At 34.0% G+C, this 23,250-nt stretch overlaps 1 protein-coding gene across 4 annotated transcripts in view; it reads right to left on the bottom strand.

Annotated features, from left to right (window-relative positions):
* The window catches only part of LCORL (ligand dependent nuclear receptor corepressor like), a 69,860-nt gene that overhangs the window by 22,445 nt on the left and 24,165 nt on the right, over positions 1 to 23,250 (bottom strand). For 2 of the 4 annotated variants that reach the window (XM_026081339.1, XM_026081338.1), the window contains exons 5-6: positions 18,172 to 18,426; positions 9,006 to 9,096 (exon numbers count right to left, since the gene is read on the bottom strand). In XM_026081339.1, coding sequence (XP_025937124.1) covers positions 9,006 to 9,096; positions 18,172 to 18,426 — 346 coding nt within the window. Of the gene's footprint in view, positions 1 to 3,593; positions 7,582 to 9,005; positions 9,097 to 9,507; positions 9,539 to 18,171; positions 18,427 to 23,250 lie in introns of those variants that run through there. The other 2 variants (XM_026081341.1, XM_026081340.1) reach the window with 2 other exon arrangements.

Below are 23,250 nucleotides of genomic sequence, written 5' to 3'. Positions count from 1 at the left end.
ATGGTAAGAAGTAAAATAATTAGAAAGAAATTAATAGACAAAACCAATACTTTGAAACATAGCTTCTCATATCTAAAGGTAATTTCAATAATATTAAGTTCCTGATGTTTCAAACTACCCTAGTCATTAACAAAGTAAAGCCTCACCACCAGCCTGGGAGTTTAGTATTACTCCCATTTCACAAACTGAGTAGTTGAGGCACAKACAGGTTAAGGGACTTGCCTAAGGTCACATTTGAAGCTTCTGGCAGAGGCAGTAACAGACCCATCTCTTCTGCATCCCAGTTATGAGCTTCAACACGACCATCTATAATCCTAATTCATACCATAGTGTATTGAATGCTCTTCAGCATACTATTTAAAAATCCTTTTTAGGATTTATTTTTGAACAGACACTGAATCTTAACAGGCTAACGTAAAGTTTTAAAAATGGCCATTTGCTGCTGTTACTGTTCCTTTTTAGATACAAGCCTCCCTTTTCATTTTTAAATACGTTGCAGGAGTCTGTCACAGGCTTTTCATTGCAATATATTACACACGTGTGCACATGCACAACACGCACGGATTCCTTAATAATACAGAAACAATCACCACTGAAATAAGTAAATTCTGTGTCAAAGATTTAAATCTCAAATACAGGGTAGGTCTATATCTAAGTAAGACTTCTAAGCAGTTGTTCTCAAAGATATTCACTCAGAATAAAATCACTTATGAAATATTACCTTAACTATTTAATTCATTTCTTATCAATTATTAAAACTAATGTCACTACTTACCTAATAAATCATTTATATTGAAAAGCTGAAAATTTTCCATGGTAGAAATTAATACAGATCTCTCTCCAACTAAATACAAAATCCATATCTTGGATAGCAACTATCATCAGATAGTTAACATCTAATTCAAATGTTTTAGTGAAACCAATTGCACGAGCAGAAAATATTATAAGAATTCTGTTTTAGAAAAGTATGTATTGTTTAAACATATCACCAAACTCTGAACATGACACTAACTTTTCACTCTAATATCACCTCATGTAATTTTTTTGTATTTAAGCCTATACTTTGGAAAAAATTCATTTTGATTAGTTTTACAACCATATCGATCAAGGAACAAACATTTTTAAAAATTAACATATGTTTATATAAAGTTGCCTATTAATTAGTTCATACTCAGTGTAATTAGCATCAACAATAACTTTTTGCTTTATCTTTCTCACTAAAAATTATACATACATAATTTTGTATTTTTATTGTCCCCCATGAATTTTAAAGTTTAGAGCTCATAAAAGCCTGAAATAATCCTGATACTATTGGTTGAAATTGTAATTACACTTAAACTGAAATAACTGATGGCATTAGAAGAAGAAAAAACAACAAAACCCTTCTTTGCACTTGCAATCTAAAATAAAAAGAACATTATTCAAGGGTATGTCTTGTCAAGATTTAACTGTTTTTGAAATGCCACTACATTGATTTAACTGTTTTTGAAATGCCACTACATTGAGAAGAATTTGAGTGTTACTTCTCTGACTTAACTTGGGGCCATTTTGTTACAGATTGTCCTACAAATTCAGGAGTCACCAGATGTTAAAATGTATCACTTGTAAAAAGAAAGTTTATTCTAGTAATTCAATTATGGATAAAAAATTAATTGCCTTCCTCACCACCATGACTTTAATGAAATAATGTTTTTTAAAGTTATATAGAAAAAAAATGAACAGAGCACTAGGTCTTCAATATTTTGTTTGTAAATCGCAGTAAATTTGTTAAGTACTAATTTGCTAAAATGATGACTATGGTACCTCCTGCTGTAGGCTGAAATCTCTAAACAGATAGATGTTTGTCTTTCTAGACTTATAAGCTATGTCTAATGGAGTTTCACTGGAGATCTTTAACTGTAAGCCACTTATATCCAAAATGTGAGTAATTTTTATTTAATACATGCTCACTGGTGGAAGAAACTTCCAGAACCCTGAAAGCTTCTCAAAGCTAGCAAGCAAGCTTTCCAAATGCCTCAAAACTGCTTTGAATTGGCTATATGAAGATCAACCTACTGAATGAAGCTACATCCTGATTATCACAGACATACTGGAGACTCCTCCATCTCCTAATATGATCTCTTTCCTGGTTATCTACCCTTGCATAATATGTTTATAATCTCCTTTCCCTTGATATATGTTAGTTTTTTTAGGCTGACAGGCAACTTCATCTATTATGGGGAATCATTTAGTGTAGTGCCATTACATTTGTGAAATGCACCAACTCCTGACTTTGTTGCAATTTGGGAGTGGAGCTTAATATGCAAACAAATTAAAGCTTTAATATTCCCTGCAATTCCTTCCTATAACGCTTTTAAGTTTGTGTAGTCACACTCTAATTTAGACTCTCCTCAGGACAAAAGGCTCTAACATTAATGCCAAACAGAGAAGGAAGGGTTATTGCTTTCACAATTGCATGCTTCCTTCACAGAACTGTCTTGCACTTCCTACAAATCACATGAAAGATGGTTAGAGAGAGTGGGTAGGAAACAGAAGGGTTAAAAGGGAGAGCATCAATACATGCTGCTCCCCCAGTTCCCATTGTGCATGATATCTCTGAAGGCAAGAGTTAAGCACGGAATTGCATTATTTCCCTGCTGGAGGTCAGGGGCAGTCAATACCAAGGAGTGGCAAATGACTGGAATCCAAAATTGGCACTAAGGCTGAGATGTCTTAAGGTTAAGAACTATCTTTCCAGCATATTACTTTATGTTAAAAAAGAAAAAAAGTAAATCTTTGCCTTCTCCTCAAACCCAACAAACTGTCCAGAAAGGACTCCATTAGAAGACTGCCAAAAGATTTCCTTCCCTACAGTTTTATCCTCTGTCTTCTCAGCCACACACAACTTAGATCAATATAGCAACGTCATTGAAGACTTAGAACAACGCAACTGGGAACAAAACGTATTGTCAAATACTCATATGGAAAGAATAGAACTATTACAGAAATATAAATTTGTACTTACTGAAATGTTCATTTTCTGGTTAAGTAAATAAATCTCCACCAAAAAGCTAATATAATTAGATATATAGATAACTGCATTAGGAAAATGAACATTCAGTTCCATTTAAGTGTCCTTACTGCTTTTGCTGATTTTCAGCTGCAAAATTTTATAATACATACATCTTTTAGTTTTCTGAATTTCTTCTCATTTCTGAGTAATGCATATTTTCTGAGAAAAATTCCTTCTTTGAAACACCTATTTCTGCTTTATAAATGTTCTCATAGTAAAATAGCCACTAAATGCTTAATTTGTACAGGTTTTGATCTTATGCTACTGCTATTAACCTTGTGCCTCAGGAGTAAGTCAAATGAGTCAGTGTACAGCTTTTTCTTTTTTTCTTTCTTTCTTTCTTTTTTTTTTTACTGAATGAGCAAATCAATCACACATCAGTGTTGTAAATTTATGTGCAAAAGCATTGAAGTGCTTTACTACAAATTACAACGTAGAAACACGTTAACTAAACAATTAAATTCATACAATCAGATTTAGGAATATAACAACACAAAGAAGAAACAGAATTACAGTACATTTACAACACAAGACAAATACATGGAATTCATTAGAAAATATTGTAATAAATAATTCATGAATTATAGTGCAATTGATTTATGCATAAATATAACTAATTGCCTAGAAATCAGTTGTTAACAAAATCTGTCAAAAATCAAGGCAGCCACAGAGTTTTACTAAATTACTGCGACAATGGAAATACTGCAATTAAAAAACAAATACAAGTATTTGTACTGTAAACAACTAAAAAAATCAGTCTCACTAAAGTTAATATACAATTTAATATAAAATTGTCATTAGCTACCAGAAATGGTTTAAACAGCTTTACTGAGCAGTAGTTCTAAAAACAGAGGCACTGTTTTTTAATATAAAATACTTGAGAAACATTCAAATAAGTAGAAAGCATGTAGGGCTTGCTTTCGCCTTCATTTAAAATTCTGCTGAAACATGAATTTTCAGAAATTGTCAATTACTAAGTAGTGACTGGTAACTGAATTTATAAAACAGTTCAAAATGTATAATTTAAATGACATTTAATGGAATACACAGGGGTTGGGGAAGGAGAATCTACACATTTCCCTGCCTTTCCTTAGTTGTGTAATCAAAGGTTAGCCTAATAATTAGAAACAAATAATTCTGTTCCTTTTAAACACTTACAGGTTGAATATCATCTATAAACTATCAAAAAATATTTTAATATACTATTTCTGACCAAAAAATAAATACAAGTACTAAAATGTTGAAAATTAATTATAATATTACATACAAAACTACTGAGCACTGTTAAGTCAATAGTAAAATGATCCCTGATTTTATGAATCCTGTCAATTTTTTGGTCAGGTCATCTTTTAAATGATATAAAAAAGAGTACTGTAACTTGCCTTCAATATAAACTTCTGACTCAAGTTTATAGCATTGTCTGAGGAGTAGAAAACATCAGTATGGTACAAATATTAGGCAGTGTATTGAAGCCCCAAATTTTTGCAAGTAAAACTGTATAAAGACAGATTTTGAAACATTTCGCTTTTTTCAACTTCATTTTCCAGTGGGGATACATTAACAAATTAATCCTTCTGGCCCTCACAAAATATGGCTTAATTCTTTTATAATGAAAGATGACCCTGACATCTGCTGTTTTGTGACCTGCTTGTTACTAGGTACAGTTCTGTTTAAAAAATAGGATTCATTTTGTAAAATGCAAGTAAACCTTAATCGCTGAAGAATATTCAGTATAGATCTGAGAGACCAAAGAATTGATACACTGGTGTGCAGTTTCACTTAATTTCTTAAGGATTTATTATATTTAAAAATGTAAGCTGTTATCTTTTAATAAGGGTAATAAATATGGGCTGGATTTTGCCATCAGTATTGCAAATATGCTCGCCACTGAACTTGGTGGCAGATTTATCTAAAAATCAAATTGCCTGGTGCGGCCCATATGTATCTAGTGTCCCATTTCATGTATATAGTTAACCTATGCACATGCAAATTTAAGTGAAAAAACACATTTGACAATTGTAAGCATGTGCACAGAATGTATAAAAGTTGGAAAAAAGTTTCTTTTCTAAGCCAAATTAGATGTATACAGAAATAATTACATTTTCACAGGAAAAGGGCATTGATGTTCAATATTGAATGTATGAAGCAAGCCCTCATTCTTCACATGTAAACATATGCTTTGTGATATTACACAGACAAAATTTATATAAAGTCCAATGTGAATACTTTGAAATTAATTTAAAAACTGTAATATGAAGGTAATTGGTCTCCCTTAAATTCTATTAAAAGTTACATATTTAAAGTGAACTGCCTAACTTCTAACTACCAAATTTATAAAGAATTTATATTATTGAAAGTTCAAAACAGCTTCACTGTTTAATATTTGTATTTCTATCAAGACCCTGAACTGCAAATTTGGTTATTAGCAAAATGATAACGTAAATTGGTATTAATTTTGATAAACTGAAAATGTTTTGAAATGTCACAGCAGCAAATACATTACAGTTACAGTGAGGTTTTTCAATAGGAGTGTGACACAATCCTTAAATAAATTTTAAGTAGTCATAACATCAACTAACCAGCACGTTTAAACAAAAAAAAAAAAGTTCTCAAGCTCATTCTGTGCACATTATGAACATGCTCTAAGTTGCATTCCAACTTTCTTCTTAAACCTTACAAATTACCTTATTTTTCAAACTAAAAAGGAAAATTATGTTAATAAAGTTTAAATTATTTTATGCTCTTAGTATTCCATCTTATTTCATATTTAATAATTCTATAACTACAGTAATTTCTCAGGTTTCATAAGTGTACATTTTGTAAACACCAATTTCTTGCTAAACCAACAACAAAATTCTCTTAAAATGATAAAAAATGCAGTTTATGCCTGCTAACATACATTTTTATTAATGAAATATTTATTTCTTACTTGTATTGGATATTTAAGCAACGATGAATTTTTTTTCTTTCACAGAATGTACTATATCCTACTAATACTTCACAAATCCACTTCCTTGTAAGGAACTAACTCTTTAAAAAAATCCCTTGATTTGTATAATCTGAGTTACTTACAATTTATTGCAAGTATTCTGTGAAGTATAAAAGTTTGCAAACCATTGATCGTGTATTTCCGTAACAGGATGGTTTATTGAATGGGTAGAGTGGTTCTTCACCAATTAAAAATTGTTTCACATGACAAATACTTGTTTTCCCAAAACATCTTTATGCTATTGACTACTAAATAAAACCTGAATCTTTTCACCTATTTATACAAGGATTATATTAAATACACACTACCAGAATTAAGTGAGCAACTCTATAATTCTGTCCACAGTGAAAACCCTGAATAAAACTATTTTTCAAAAGGCATGTATGTGGTTTTTGAACTGTATAATTTCATGTCTTCTGTCAGAGTGAGCATATGTATTTCTCACACAGTGTGTGTATACAGACATACATACACACACACACACAAAACAATTCTCTAACAATTATTCTACATAGGCTTGCTACTATTTTTGCAGCTGCCAGTCCCTGAATCTGTCATATTAAATAAGCCAGTATCTGGTAATCGGAGTTTCTTCTTCGGCGGAGTCTTCAACGTTCCAGATCTTTCTTTTACTTTATATTCTAAAGTGCTGTGAGGTACCCCATAAATTCCTTGTGCTTTGGAAACACTCATTTTCCCACTCATTACCATTGCAATTGCTTCTTCCATTATTTCATGATCATACTGCCGATAGCGGCCACGTTTTTTCCTTGGCTGCTTATTATCTTTACGATCCAAACTATCTTCTGTATTTTCTGAGGTTCCATCTACTGTTCCATTCTTAGCATTAAGACACAAAGGAGAGAGGTCCCCATGCAGAAAGTAGGAATCAACACTTGAGTGAGTTACAGCTCCAGAACATTCAATTTTGTTCTGTTTAGGGAGTATATTTTTCAATTTTTGAAGCGCTGATCCTTCTAAGACTGAGGAGGTTTTAGAAACGTGGTACATAACATCCAGAAGACCAGCAGTATCAGACTGTGGTTTGGATACAGAACTTATTCTTAGCTGAGGAATTTTTAATTGTACAGTAGGACTTGAAGTTTCATATTGAAGATTTTCACTTTTTTCTTTAAATTGAGTGACCATTCTCTGTAGAGTTAACTGGTGGAGGTAACTGGAAGCTGTTGGGAATTTTAATTCTGAGGTTTCAAGTAGACTGAGTTTACTTTTTTCTGTGCGCTCTGCTTGAGCTCTTGCCCACAAGGCTACTTTTTGTAGGACTGCACAAGTTTCTTTACTGTCTTTAAATGAATAACTATCATTGAAATCTCGAGTTTTGTTTTTAAAAGGTGCAGGCTTTCCTGCTGGTAAGGCTTCTAAGTGGAGAAGTAAAGTTTTTTGAGGTATGCCATAAAGTATGCCTGCTTTATTTATGTCCAGTGCTCCAGACTGAATGTCTTTCAAAGCTTTTGAGAGCAAACCATCTGCAAACTCAGCACTTCTTTCCACATAGTCCTCTCTGTGTCTGTGTAGTCTCCTGGATGGATGGAATGAAACGATGGTAAACTGATGTATGAGAGACTCTCACACAGCTATGGAAGGGAAGGGTCCACTCCTTTATTATACTCCTTGCTTCGGTAACATCACTGCTTCTGATACTTTTAAGCCTTTGGGAAGTGGTAGTTAAATGATTATCCTAGCAAAATGTTACAGTTCTGGTAGGACAGTGCGTCAAAATCATACGGTGGCTTCTACAGCAGCCCTTCCAAGAACTTTATATCCTAGCTCAGTATTTGATAATATTCTCATGTGCTTGCTATACTCCCTTGTTCACATGCTTGCAGAGCAACACTGTTATAATTTTAATTATACAATTAACGTTCCATTAAATACCCAAATCCTGAAGGAGTTTTTGTTAGTAGAAACGTGACGTTACCGCTAAACAAGTAATAAAAGAGTCAACCCCCTCATAGAAAATTTGCAGCAGTAAGTACATAACTACACACAAACATCCCAGACTTGCACAAAACTAGGCCTTCTACAACAATAAGGTAAAGCACTGTAATTAACAATCAAGTCCATTTTGGCAGTATAAACGCAGTTTTAAAAACTTCTAGCCACTATTTATAGCTTTCTAATTACAAAGTCATATTAATTTTTAAACTTCTTTGTATCAACAAATTAATAAAATGCAATTTTACATCATTCAACAAATACTGTGTTTGTAGTCCTATTTGTAGTAAGTAATTCTGTAACACGTACAGGTGACAAAAAGGGTCCTGCTATGGCTAGTGGATGGGAGGATGCCAAAATCATAACAAAATCCAACAAAACAAGGTGTTTCACTAGTTTTGTGGTAGCTTTCAGCAGATGCAATACCATTCCTATTGCTGAATGAACAAATTTAACAATTTGCCACCACACACCATAGCCAGAACTATGATGTAAGTATGATGATTAAGAGCTCTCTCTCTCTCTCTCTCTCCCTCTTGTATTAAGGAATGTTATAGAGAATAGCCATTTAACTTGTTCATTTCAGTTGAAGAGTATTTTACATCTAAATATCAACATTGTAATTTTTGTCCAAAATCAAAGTTTCCTAAATAAACTCTTGAAGAATATATTCACATTTCCTTTACCATCCTACCGCTTTTATTGTGTTATTTAATTAATTTTCAGTTCATTTTTAGTAACATGAACTAAAGTTTGGTGATTGTTCTGATAACTTTTCTTTAAACAGAAAAAAAAGGAAAAAAGACAAATGAAACATATGATATATACATAGACACACACTTATGAGTGACAAAAATTCTTTCAAAAGCAAAATATAAAGCCGCATGTGTGTGTCAGTATATACATTACAAATATGTTATGAACATAAAACCTGACTTCAGAGAAGTAAGAGAGACTTGGATTTATTTTCTTTTACGTAAGCTGAAGAGAGTCCTAAAAGTTGCTTACCCAGACACTGAGTTTTCAGAACATGATGGATCATATTTTGATTCTTCCAACCTTGCGCTTTTCTTTGTAGAGAGATCTAGCACTCCATCCCCTGCAAAAAATGAGTAGTGATGACAGCTGTTGTTTAAGGACGATCTAGGAAATTTTGTTAGCAAATGTTTGTACCTATGGCACAATTTTTAAGCAGCTAACTTATCTTGCAAAATTTCTGACATCATATTCCTTTAACAATGTCCACTGTTAGCAAATGGATTTTATAAATTTGATTTGTAACAAAACTTTTTAAATTCAAGAAAAATAAGATAGACAGAAATCACGAAATTTAAAAGGAGACTATATCTTAACACAGAAACATCATGACTGCTTTCCTAAAAAACAGGGATGCATAGGTATTGCACCTTTTATTTTTAAAGCAACCAAAGCAATGCGCTTTATATTATTATACAAGCATATCATATATAAACAAACAAACAAACAAACCTAGACTGAAATTAAAACTTACATAACCAAATCATAGGATCACAGGATAATTCAGGTTGGAAGGGACCTCAGGAGGTTTCTAGTCCAACCTCCTGCTCAAGCAGGGTCAGCTATGAGGTCAGACCAGGTTATGGATGAGAAAAGAACAGAACCTCAGTAACTGCAAGAGAGCTATAAAGTCCAAGACACAGTTTTAAACATACAGGACCTATGCCATCAAAGGAGCTAGCAGTTTGTTTATAAATATTCCCCCCACTCCCATATATATGTAGTAACATAACTAGAAGACAGAGGAGACCTAAACTGGGGTGGGAGTTTACTCTGTTAAGTCACTGGCAAATTTTACATTCAAGATTTAGTTTGCTGTTGAAATCTATGATGTATTGAAACAGAAAACTATAATTAACCCCCCCCCCCCGTATTTCTGAACCCTGAAAATTAGAAAAACATTCTTTAGAACCTGAAATACTCTGTCCAGTTTAACTGCTTTAAAAATCACACTGAAGTTGTAAAAGATCCCTTAAATATATTTAATTTCATACCTGCCTTCCTTGGTTCTGTTTCAAATCTGAGCTATTTTGTGTGCCTGAGCTCTATGAATTCAATTTTGAGTTTCAAAATGTAAATCAAACTCAAAACTTAACATGCAACTCTACAAGTAACTTTATGCTAGTCCTTTTTACATTATCATTTTATGTGATCATGTATTTTTACTAAAACATCAACCAAGAGCATGTATTTTCCCACAGCCTCAAATACAGACATGAAACATTAGTTGAATTTTCCAAATGCCACTACCCAAATGAGAACTCATTAAAATTGTGAGGGTAAACCTGTTTGCTATCAAATAAGAGTTCTGTGCAAGAAGCAAATATAGTTGTTTGTTTTGGACTGTTTTAAATAGTTTTTGACTGTTTTTTCCTACCATTTCAAGCTTGAAAAAGGGTCAAGAGAGAAAGTAGCACAATAACTATTCTCAGCATAAGGGGAAAACTATTTGAAAATAAGCCACTTGCCAAAGATGTTCCTTTTTCCTAAAGATGTTCCTATCAGAATCTTCCTTAAATTTTTAATTTGTACTGCTAATCTAACTTTCTAAAGCAATGGTCTTCCAGAAGGAAAAGCTAATTAAATCGATATGGAAATATTCTGCAGGGACTGTTCAGCCTACCCAGCTGTTGAAAAACCTGAATTCTTAGTTCCCAAAGTCCCTGACTCCTGTGCAACCAACAGACAGATTTCACCTGTTGTGGAGTAAGTCTCTGTTTGCATTGTATATCACAACAGTTTCTCCACCTTTAGTTGACATTCACAGGCAGGATTAAAAAAAAAAAAAAAGTCAGAAGAGATCACTGGACAGTCACTTGAAAAAACCCTCAGAAAACTACCTCAAAGTTCACAATTTCCCAAGTTGGGACAAGTTAATTGTTAGGTAGATCACTATCATCTGACTGTGAAAAACAAAAGAACAAAACAAAGAGCAAAATGAAAACACATTCTGAAAAACACTTAAAAAGCAACCAGCCTATGAGGCAGAAAGTTTTGCTAAAGACCTTGGAATATCAATATAACCAACTTGAATAGGTCTCTATATTCAATCTAGAAAAAAATTCAAGCAAACAAGATTTTAGGGAAAATAAAAGGCTCTCACAAGGTTCTATAATAAAATCTAAACAAACAAGAATTAACCAAAGTGAAAAACTTTTCCATTTCCAGTATTTCAGAACTGGCTTTGACAAAAGATGACCACCAGCAAGCTGAAAAATTCCTAAAAAGAGCACAGTACTGAAAATGCAAGCTCCTGAGACAAAACACTAGATATATTTTGGGCCTCTAAAGGGCCAGGAGAACTAAAGGATCTTATCAGGTCCAAGACAGTTGGTTCCTCCAACACAGCAAATGCATTCATTATATATATTTGATTTTTTTGAAGGCAATGCTTTATGGAAAGATGATCCTCAATAAAGAGTGAGAGAGAAGTATGCAAGAAATTTGATATAGATAGAAAGCAGTATATGAAGTCACCACAGAACAGACTTTTATTCAGTGATTTCACTCAAAGAGAAAAGGTTGATGCTGATCAAAGGGCTGATAAGTCAAAAAGATTCACTAAAAATGCAGTACATCTCTTGTGCAGATCATCATCTGGCTTTGTAGGAGTATCAAGCATTATTATGATGAAAGAGCACCTCAGAGTAGTAGAAAAACAAACATACAAGCATTGACTATAAAGTTTTAAGACCTAACATTGAATATAAACAGTAGAGGCCTTAATTTCGGTTCATTAAGTATGAGACCAAAAAATTTGCCAAGAGGCATCTTTCTATAAAGAAATGCTAATAACATGAATTTAAGCAGGCCTCCAAGCCAACATTTCAAAAGAAAGCTCTGCTTCTGTTCTTATAGCAATAAATTTTAACCTACATTTACATGCCTACATATATACAAAATTACTAAACATTATAATGTTTATTCTGCAATATTAGCATATCCTGTTTATAATCTTACCTGAAAGAATAAGATCATTTGCAATCCATTATAAGTGATGGCAGAATTTACAAATGTATTGTTTTTAGCAAGAATGTTTATTCTCTTCAGCATAACAAAAGTTCTTTTATGATAGGATGTTCACACAAACTGATAATTTTATGCACACATCTCCTGCATGATAGATTATAATCTGTTTGAACAGCAGTGTGTACTGAGGTTATGCTTGTCCCTTGGGCTTCCTGGTGCAACATCGCACAGGACAAAGAATGGAGCAGCTGCAACCCATCCTTCAGCTCTTGCACTAATACAGGACCCAAGTCATATAGAATTCTAATATTAGGGAACAAAAAAGAGATCACGTAGGTCAATGACGAACCTGGAAAACCTTCATTAGGTAGGAATGTAGGCATAGTTCTTTCTAAACCCAGCCAGCACTTTCTATTATTTCTATCAGATCACTCAAAACATGATTTAGGTAAGAATTCTGGACAGGAACTTAATGACATCAGGACCAGAGCTATAAGGTGGTTCTAATAAGAGACACTGAATTTCTTCCACTCTTTTGCTGAAACCATGACCATTAAGAAGACAGTCTTCATAAACAGATACTATAAAACATGGGACAATATAGAAATGTTACTCAAATTTTTTCCCGTCTACTGCTTATGGACTTCTAATGAAGTTCTTTCTGCTGCAAATCAAATTATTTTGAACTTCAAAGAAATGGATCTACCTCTGGCCTTGGTTTCTCAGGACAAGAACATCAGGTGCAGCAATACCAAGGTATAAACAAGGTTGACCAAAGGTCATCTACAAAATTGTCTTGGACATGTCAGGACTACCATCACCTGAACCTCCTCGAGACTGGTGATATTAGAGAAATGGGGGAAAAAGTAGAGCAAATAACAGAGCCTGCATTGGATATCCTTGAGTTCCTACAAATTGACATTTCTTACTAGTTCTGGCAAACAGACCTCTTTGATTATTCTGTTTTTCAGGAAACCTCTCACTGGCTGTTATGAACTGTCCTACTGGGTGAGACCATCTTGGCCAGCTGTCTCCAGCTGTGGCAGACTCCACTTCTAGTGAGAGAAAGCATGTCAGCCTGGCCACTACCTGCAATTCATTCCTCTTTCACTCTCCCAGTAACTACTATCATTGGATTAGGGACATCAGAGCATACACTCCTGCCCACTCTGTCCTTACTATCCGCCTTGGTCCTGTTGGCTGGGAAGTTGTCCAAGCCCTTTTTGAATCTACTGACACTATCTCCACAACGTCCTGTGGCAATAGTTGTTGTCTGCTGTATAAAAAAAGTCACTTATCTGTTTTTAATCTCTTACTAGTTTCAGTGAGCACTACCTCATTCTAGTATTGTGAGACATGGTAAATAACAATTCTCCCTTCACTCATCTAACACCCCACTGTGGTTCTGTAAACCTCAATGAGATTTACGCAGTGACAAAATGATGCTCTTTGTCTTATTCCCAAAACCTTTCCTAGTGATGCCTCATATTTTGCTGGCTTTTTCTGAGCTGCTGCTGCACATGAAAACAATGATTTCAGGGAATTATCAAGTTAACAACTCCAAAATCTATTACAAGTTCTTAACTATCATTTTGATTTGCCAATTTTTGCTGATCTGGGATTGTATTTCATAAAAAGCAAAATTGCCAGATCAAGTATATGTCAGGAAAGGAAGAAATAAACGTCTCTCAGAAATGGACCTTTTTTCTCTTTTTGCCAAAGGCTAGGATGACCTTTTCATGTTGAAATATTAAAGAAAATCAGTTTCTTGGATATATTTACAGCGTATACAATTTATTCTTGGGAACATGAAACATGCATAGTATTTTCCCAAAATATATGGTGAGAATAGAATATTTAATAAAAAAGGGAAAAATAATCAAAAGGTTATTTTTAATAAGTATTGGAATTCTTCAGTATGCCTGAATGTAGCAGTCAAGAAGCCATACACACTGTGATCCTAGTTATCATACTGAGTCAAAGGAGGCTTTTAAGGAGGTATGAAACCATTTATTCTTCAACTATTAAGGATTTGTGTTTCTAAATTCTGGATTGCTATTCAGAAATTTTGATCTTCCTAGTAATTTTGGTGATTTCACATGCGTATTGGTAAACTGGATGAGAAAACGACATTTTATTCAAAGGAGTCAAAGCTATTTTAAATCTTTCAAATAGAATTTTGACCCAGGTTATCCCTATTTTTCCTACTATTCAAGATAAGCCAGTGATAATGATCTAGCCACTGGATACCACAGGATAGCTGTAAAAAAATTATTGCAGCAAAATGCCACAGGTTGCTAGCTATTTTCAGCTGTCTTCCATTTACTAATTGTTCCAATTTACAATGGATCAATAAGACATCAAGAAATCTCTGGAAATTCTCTTGCATTCTCTTTGCTAAGTTTACTAGCATTGTTCCTAGAAGATACGGCAACCAGAATATGTTTGTATAGTTAAACTAACAGTCTTAGATGAAAATTATGTATTGGTATAGCACATAGTTGTGCCTCTTGGCAGTTACTTTGTTTGGCAGCTTGGGGGTGATCAGCTCTTCTATATCTATCAAAGGAAACAACCCTCTGCATCAAAGTAGCTGCTGCTGGGATACACTCCCCAAAGAGTTCAGCATCATGACTGCAAAAGAAAATAATAAGTTGCTCCAGGATATTCCAAGACCATTCCTCCCATGCACTTCAATGCTTTATTTTGTAAGGATGCTTCAGCTGCTCTTTCATTGGCTTAGTTTGGAGGACAAGGAATATTGCAAAAATAAGTAGTAATTCCCTATTTTTTTCAGAGGCAGTGCAGGCAAAACAAATTTTATTTTGCCATGAAGATTATTCTTTTTGAATCCTGGACTGTCTTAGAGTTACATGGATTAGGAACGAAGAGCAAGATGCAGATGTTTCTGGAGACGGATGTTTCTAACTGAAAGATAGTAACATAACTCAGTTACCAGCAAGCTGCATAGGAATTAAGTATATTGTTAAACTACCACACTTCTGCCTGTGGAAGAAAGCAGAGCATAATTCTGGGACTCCACTATTAATGTCAGGTGCCAGTTAGAGGTACCTGGCTGCCAGTGCTTAGGCATTCAGTACTGAATAATTCAGTATCAGCAGGTCTGACAGCAGCACCTGAATATTCTGGGAGTGAGTCAGAGATGGCCCATAGATACCAGAGGAAAGTAAGAAACTTCTTGAAGTGAAGATTAGATGATCTCATCATCTTCAAAGGCAGAATCTGTTTTGGATCTTGAACTAGCACTTAGCCTAGGTCTTACTGATGCAAGGAAATGCTTCTACTGATCTGGAAAATAAAGCTTATTTCTTCCTCTCTCCTTAAAAGACATACAAGAACCATTCACCGAGTAAAGAAACAAGGCTTGCGGTATTTATTATTTGGATCAGCCATTTTAAAGATGACTGCTGTAAATACAAAGCACCTGTCTAATTAAAAAAGGAACCTAAAGTATCTATATTGAGGCCATTATCTGTTTCACAGGAGGGACAGGATTTGAGTTCAAAATATTTCAACATTGAGGATCTATCAACAGAGCAATGTAGAAATTTGAACTTCCTACTCTGTTTTTGCCACTTCATTTGGAAATATAACACCAATGACAGCTAAAAAATAATAGATAAAGAATTGCCAAAAAATTAAAGCTTTTGCCAGGAAGGAAACAACCAATTGCATAGCTTTTGAGAGTCTCCATAATGAAGAAGAAAAAAGTACTTTAGAAACACAATAACGTCTTTTTACAGTTCAATTAAAGGCTGAAAGTGTTAAACAATTTCATAACACTGCCTAAAGGTTAGGTTTATGTTAGTTCTAGAGACTAACTCATTCTAGTGTACCACTGAAAAGTTGTTCTGAGATTATAAAATAAACTCCAGCAAGATTTGAGCAACACCCAAAATTTCACAATTCCCTGCTTTAACCATAGAACACCATAGTATCTCTAAGCTTTCTGCAGGAAAACAACAGACATGAGGGCTAGCTAGAACAACACACAGGCTTTTACAATAGATACTTGAAAGAACGACTTTTCATGAATCATCACACCTTGAACAGAACACAGATTAAAAAAAAAAAGCAGGATGCTTTCTTCCATCTTGATCTTATTTTCTTATGTTGCTACCAGATAAGACATGAAACCATTTTCCAGCTACAGTCTTGTTTCGATACTACAAGTCATTGCTGTAGCACTAAACTTCACAGCAAGACTAGTATCTTTAACACCTGCAACACACTCCAGCAAACACAGCAGTGTAAGGTCTGAGAATCTACAGCATCTTGCACAATACAAAAATTGTAAATTACAACCTAATAAACGCATGCCAAGCAACTATTTTCAGCTTTATATGTTTTGCTGGAGTCATATGATTCTAAACTTGCTGTTTACCCTCATTATGAAAAAGATTCAAATGTTTCAAAGAAAGTATTACAGTACCTCAAACTCTCTCAATACTTCAATCTTTTTGGACAAAGGATCAATGGACTTCCAAAATAGCTGAGAGTGGCAGCAGAATTTTCTTCCCATCCCCACCCCAATTCACCTTCTGCCTTCCCTTTAGTTACTCAAAGATTTGTTTGGGCTCAGTGAGGAGCCGTACGTGTCTCCAGGGACTTCATCCCCTCATGAATGCTTTAGTGCTGAAATCAGTTATTCTTAATAACTGATTGTTGAAGGAAGCAACAGGCTACGGTGCTGATATCAGAACAGTAGCTTTTATTGCTCTCACAAATAACCCTACATCGATGTGGCCAATTGTAAGTCTCTAAGATCTGTAATTCATGCATAGTTGGGACATGTCAAAGCACAGTGGATACATTTTCTCATGATTTAAACTGCACAAGGTATTCTCTAAACCCAGACATGAACTGGTCTCTGCTGATCACACAAAATAAAAGTAGGAATTTCACAGTTTCTTAAGGCTTCTGCTGTCAAAAAGAAAGTGGGTTTAACTTTCATCTAGAATAGGCATGTTTAGCAAGACACATCCATGTCAAAAATGCTTTTTAAAATACGTGTCATCTAATTACAGACTGCATCGCTATGAATACACCTGTGAAAGCCACTTTCACTCTGACAAATGTACCATTTTTTAACATTTAATTCTGGATTGACATGGAACCTTGCATATGCCAAAGACAGAAGCTGCTTTTGTGAGTGCTCTCAGTTGCACATGACAGTCACTATCCTCCCTCAAAATTCCTGCTGATCCAAATTAAGCTCAAAGTCCAAAGCACTCTTGTGATTATACTATTACCAGTTTTAGATAGCCATGTTCATCAAGGCAAGGAAATATATTTCATTTTTGTAAATGACAATGAAGACATTTTATTTTTCTTTTCCTTGTTTTACTCTTAATTAAGTTTCATTGATCTATAATCATTAAGGCACTAAGTAGGAAAGTTTCCTCACAAAAAATTTTTTTCTTTCCATCACTCTTAAACAGTCTAGATGTAAAGAATCATGAAGTGTCTAAGGGTTGACACAGCCAGAATGAACTCTGATCTTGGAACACTCAGTATCTTCTATCTTTTTATTCTCACAAGGCTTCTTAACAGCTATTTCTTCAACAAAATCTTCAGCCACTGTTTTCCTCTGTCCTTGCTGGAAACAATTTTTTCTTGAATTAGAATATCCGTCTTCAGCAGGAGGGAAACCTCTTTTTTATTCATGTACAAAAATCAAATGAAATAAGAAACTCTATAGCAGGCCTGTGTCAGCCACAGGTGAGCTGATTTAGATTCAGTATTCTAAAGTTGAGAAATTTTCATGCCAATAATTGAAGGCGTGCATTCAGAAGTGAGGATATTTATCTTTTAACACACACAATATGAAAAATTATTTTAGAAAGAATGTTTTCACAGTTCTCATGTAACTTTTTTATTGGTGCTTAAAGGAAAATGTATTAATTTCTCTTAAGTGTTAAGTTGATGCAATAACAATTTTCCCTCAACTTTGATTTTAATCACACAGGATAATTTTATTTCTATGTACTAATCACTACTTTGAATAGTCAAAATTTATAGATATTTGGCAAAGACATAGATACAGTTTTTTAAGGTAGTTAAGACAGAATATGCTAATAAGAGGTAATAAGGTAATAAATAACAGCAGTATGATTTTTGTATTAAATAAGCAGATACAGAAATTTACCTTGCTGAGTATTCTGTTCTTGAGTTCGATTCACAGTGAGGTCTAGAGGGCTATCCTGTTCTTCCTGAAGGGAGTTTTCCGTTTGGTTCATTTGGATACTTTTACATATCAGACTTGGTTCAAATGATGAACCATTTCTATTCTCTTGAATTTTGCTACTTTTTGAAATGTATTCAATCGCAAACTGACGGATCATCTTTTTCATTAATTCCTGAGCAACTAGGGGAATGTTAGGATCACAGTTCTGAGGAAGATCTAGGAACAAAAAACAAACAACACACACACAGGCAACAGATGTATTAAGAAAACAATATGTAATTACTTTTCTTTAAATAAATATTTCTCATAAGCACAATGAATCAAACACATTAATTTATGTGTCTAGTAAGTTTTGCCTATGAGTATTCCTAACTGGAGGACACTTGAAAGAGCATGTTTCATACACATGAGTAGTTTTTACCTTATTCCACTGTCATAGCATGCAAGTCAATTAAACTATGTGGGAAGGAAGATAAATAACGTAAGTATGTCAGAATCTGTACTTATCATTAGTAAGTTGAATTTTCATTTGTAGACTCATTTTCAGTTTAGATGATAAAGAACTTTGAATAATAAATAAAACTATCAGTTAATAAAGAAATGACTTTCAATGAACAACCATAACAAAAACAATTTGAAAACTGCTAAAAAAGGAAAGCAAAACCTCTCATTACAAGCGTAACTAAAACTGCATTTGAGAATCACTGAAGTAAAATTACTCTATAAGTAGAAATACCAAAATATTTTCAAAATAAAAACAATATTTAGCTTAGCATAAATGACAATTAAGCAGCCTACTAAAAAAAGTGAGCTGTATTACTTATTTATCAATGTAATCAGAAGACTGCAATACATCATTTCTCAAGACAGGCACAATTTCCCTATACTCAAAGATCTGTAGTAGTATTATCTATTTCACTATCCCACTCTATCTTCTTTCCTTCAACTCTATGCACTCACAAAACGCAAACATCCCTTCCAAGGCTTTATTTAACACCTGCTCTTTCTTGAGTCCATAGGTAATGAGCAGCTGAAAGCAGATTTCATCAAAAATATGACAGAGATTTAAAGCTTTAAAAAAAAATGTGCAAGTGATGCAGAAGAATCAGCTTTTAGCTATGTCTTGATTGCCTGAAAGAAACGCCAAAGGATGTGATGGAAGCTATTAGGTTGCTTAACTTAATCTGAAACAGATAAATAAGATGATCGATTGAGTTTTGTTTTCACAGAGATGGATAAACCAAAAGGACTGGATCTTGGGAATATTTCAATCAGCCAGACATTTTCATGATTAATTGTAAATTTTAAATAAATAGCTTGGAGTATGTCAGGATCACACAGCATATTTGTTCAAGCACTTTATGGCAATAAAGCTTTATCAATCTATCAGCAAGAAAGTAACTGCTAAAACAAACCAAGAAATGCTGCTCAAGATAAGATGAATGAGTAGGAAAATTTTTTTGAGGCTTATTCAAAACATATTCCATTTGGAGAATTCATTTTCACCAGGAAGTTATTGCAAGGAACTGCAAATATAGTTACACAGTAAGAATGGGATGTCCTGTTAAGAGTATGCAAGAGGGCAGCTGACTGCTTAGATGTTTCTTGTCAATACTTTTTGGCTGGCTTTTTAGTAATGCTTTATCGGATAAGATGAAGCTCCAGCATTTTCAAAGACTGAGTATACGCTAGACATCTTGGCTTTAAGAGACATTATGCAGGGCATTACAAAACAAGATGGCTTATGGATGAAAGCCTGTCCTCTGAAACACTTTCAACCAGAACTCTACCTCAATTTCTAATACCTGTAAGAGTCCCTGGAGGAGGACTTTGAGGTGAAATTCTGAATGCTGGAGGATATATGAGGAAAAAAAAGCTTTCCCTCATTACATAACACCCAGCCACAGGTACTCTTCTTTGTTTATTGATATTTCCTGATTCTTAAATCATGAATCCAATAAATGCTCAACTGGCACTTGATCATTTTAGTGAAAAGCTTATTAAAAAAACAAGAAGAAAAAGATCAAAAGAAAAGATTTTGAAGCAGTAAGGCAACTGTGTCAAAATGATAATGTAACATACACAAATAACAAAAGGAGAAGGAAAGTTAAAAGGTGGAAATAGAAAACCAAATTATCTAAGAACAGAAACAAGAGCCTGCTGATGGAGGGGGAATCTTAGGGTTTCCATAGCAAGTGAAGAAATTACTGATGAGTACCTTAGTTAGAAACAAACAAACAAACAAAACCTGACAGCAAGTAATCAAGGAACTCAAATGAAACAAAATATATATGAAATATCCTCAACACTGAACAGTCTACAGGATATCTGGGTTGGAATGACCCTGTTTATATGAGAAGTTACTTTGTTGCATGTAGTCAAGAAAAAAAATTATTAGAAGAGTTTTGGAAAACAGGTAGTCATCAGTGCAAGTGGAAAACATGGTTATTTCACATCCTGATAAGGTCTGTGCCTTTAAAAAGGAAAAGATCATAGAACGTGGGGTGTGTCTGTCATTAGCCAGAAACACAAAAGTCAGGAACAAATATCTACTTATCATTAATAACCAACATCAATTATTATAATATTGCAAGACAAAATTCCTTCAAAACTGCCAAGTTTCTATTCCCTTTCTATTCCAGATTCTTCACACTGGTAATATCTAAGCAAGACTTGCTTTCAGACATTCTCAGGAAAAGCCTGCTTTTCCAAAACAGAAAAGACATCTTTTGACCTAGCTGGAATAACAAAGATTTTTTTTTTTGTCTTATAATATTTTCTTTAGAACTAAGTGTTTTAACTCTTTTCTAATCATTTTCAAATACTATATTCCCTATGGAAAAATAAATACAATATCATTTCTTATATTTTCAATTGCCACAACTACTGCTCATTGATGGATTTAGTTAATTTACTATAGAAGACCATACTGTGAGAAATGCATCTGAGAGCACAAAAACTGTATTCCTTTCAGACAAAATAATCTGAAAGACGTGCCCTAGGGACAAATTTAACTGCTAAAATTTTACCTGCTAATGGATATCAATCCACAGAATYAGACCACAGTTAGTCTAAGCTTAACTGCCAAAAATGCAAATAGTGTGGCTATCACATCCTCAGCACCAATTGCTTCATTTTATAAGTCATTAAATCATCACTCATTTTGGAAGGGCCCTCAGGAGGTCTCTAGTCAAACCTCCTACTCAAAGCAGAGTCAACTATGGGATCAAACCAGGTTGCTTTATTCAGTTGGATCTTGAAAACTTCCACAGAGGTAGACTGCACAGCGTCTCTGGGCAACCAGTTCCACTGCTTGACTCTCCTCATGGTGAACGTTTTCCCTTATATCCAGTCAGAACCCCTCGTGTTTCAATTTATGTCTGTTATCTTCCATTATCCTGCTATGCACCATTGTAAAGAGCTTGACCCTGTCCTCTGGAGAACCTCCTCAGAGGTACTGGAAAGATGCTATTAATCCATTCTTATGAATTCTGCTTTGCTCCTAATGCAGACAAAGCTGTAGATACATATCTTGTATTATGAGGAAGAAGTAAAGAATTAATTCTGAGTATTTTGAAATTAGAAGTAATTTCCCACATATCTCCAAATGATAAAGAATAGAAATGTGAGAGATGTTATAAATTAAAAGGAAAAAGAAAAGATGATAGTTTTATATATTTTTTAAACACACTCCATTTTTGAAGAAAGAAAAAAAATTAGTCTTTTTAGAGGTAAATACAACTTTTCTATAAAATATTATCATTTCAATAGAAGATTCCTGAGGGGTCAGAATAGGATACACACACTTGGTTGTATTATATAGCCTGTAAGTGTATATTATTATACAAGTATGCAATCAAAACACATAGAGATCAGTAACTTTAAGTTCACAGTGGTAGTCTTTCACTGCACATAGTAAATAATTAATTAGTAGTACAAAATTTGTAAATGCAATTTAATATACTTTAGGGGAAGAAAACTATTAGGTCTCTCAGTTTGGTATCACTAGCAAATATTTCTTTATTATCAGCAGAGGGCACCAGATACACTTTGTATGAACTAAAAATTTTGATTCTAAAATGTTAGGAGTCACAATTAGAGCTATTACAGTCTTTTAAATCTACATGCCTACATCTGTTTGAACTTCTATTTTTCACATAGTTAATTTATACCACAAGCCAGTTAAATTTACTCCAGGGATTATGTGTGTACATTCATACTATTTCATACCCTGTAGAAAAGTCTTTAGAATTTGGAGTAAAGATAGCTCTGCTTTCCTCTGATTCCTCTCAGAACAATGTAGTCCTCTTGATATTACTAGAATCGGAAAAGGCTAAATGAAGCATTTGCATGCTATGACCTGAGATTTCTGCTTGTGATTTTGTGAAGATTCCAGTCAGAATGCAAGAAAAGGCAATAATAAAGTTGCTTTGCAATTATTATGACTAATAGTAATGATTTATTATGATTCAGGGTTCACGTTTACGATCAAGACTTCCTCAGTCTATGTACTACATCATAACTATTCAAATCCATGTTCTTTACTATACTGTCCATTAACACTATATGTGATCATTAGACTTCAATCTTGTTTGCAAGACTAGATTTTCACAGGCTTGCCAAACTGGATATACTGCCCAGGAAGCATAACCAGGTCTTGACCTCTCTGTACCTCTGAGATATAGCTTAAGCAAAGAATAGGACTCTCAGTAGCAAATGCAATTATATGCTATGGAATAAGAAATGTCATAGGTATGAATTGAAATATTTTGGCACATGAGAGAGTCATTCAGAAACAAGAAAAAAACTTTAAAAGCCTTAAAGGGAAACAATTTTGTTGTTAGTAACATGATACTGAAGATATTTGAAGAGCTGCCTAGATTCTCTAGGCAGAATCAGGTCACCCGACTACTTTACTCCCTCTCCTTCTGTAATTCAGCTCCTTGATTTCTACAAAAGCTTTTCTTGATGGATCATGTCCTGAAGATGTAAACTGATTCACAAACGTGAAACGTGAAATGACTTTTTGGGGTCTAAGAG

This window comes from Apteryx rowi, unplaced genomic scaffold, assembly GCF_003343035.1.
Source record: "Apteryx rowi isolate R43461 unplaced genomic scaffold, aptRow1 scaffold_543, whole genome shotgun sequence".
Classification (NCBI taxonomy): domain Eukaryota; kingdom Metazoa; phylum Chordata; class Aves; order Apterygiformes; family Apterygidae; genus Apteryx; species Apteryx rowi.
This window is presented reverse-complemented; position numbering and strand designations above follow the sequence as displayed.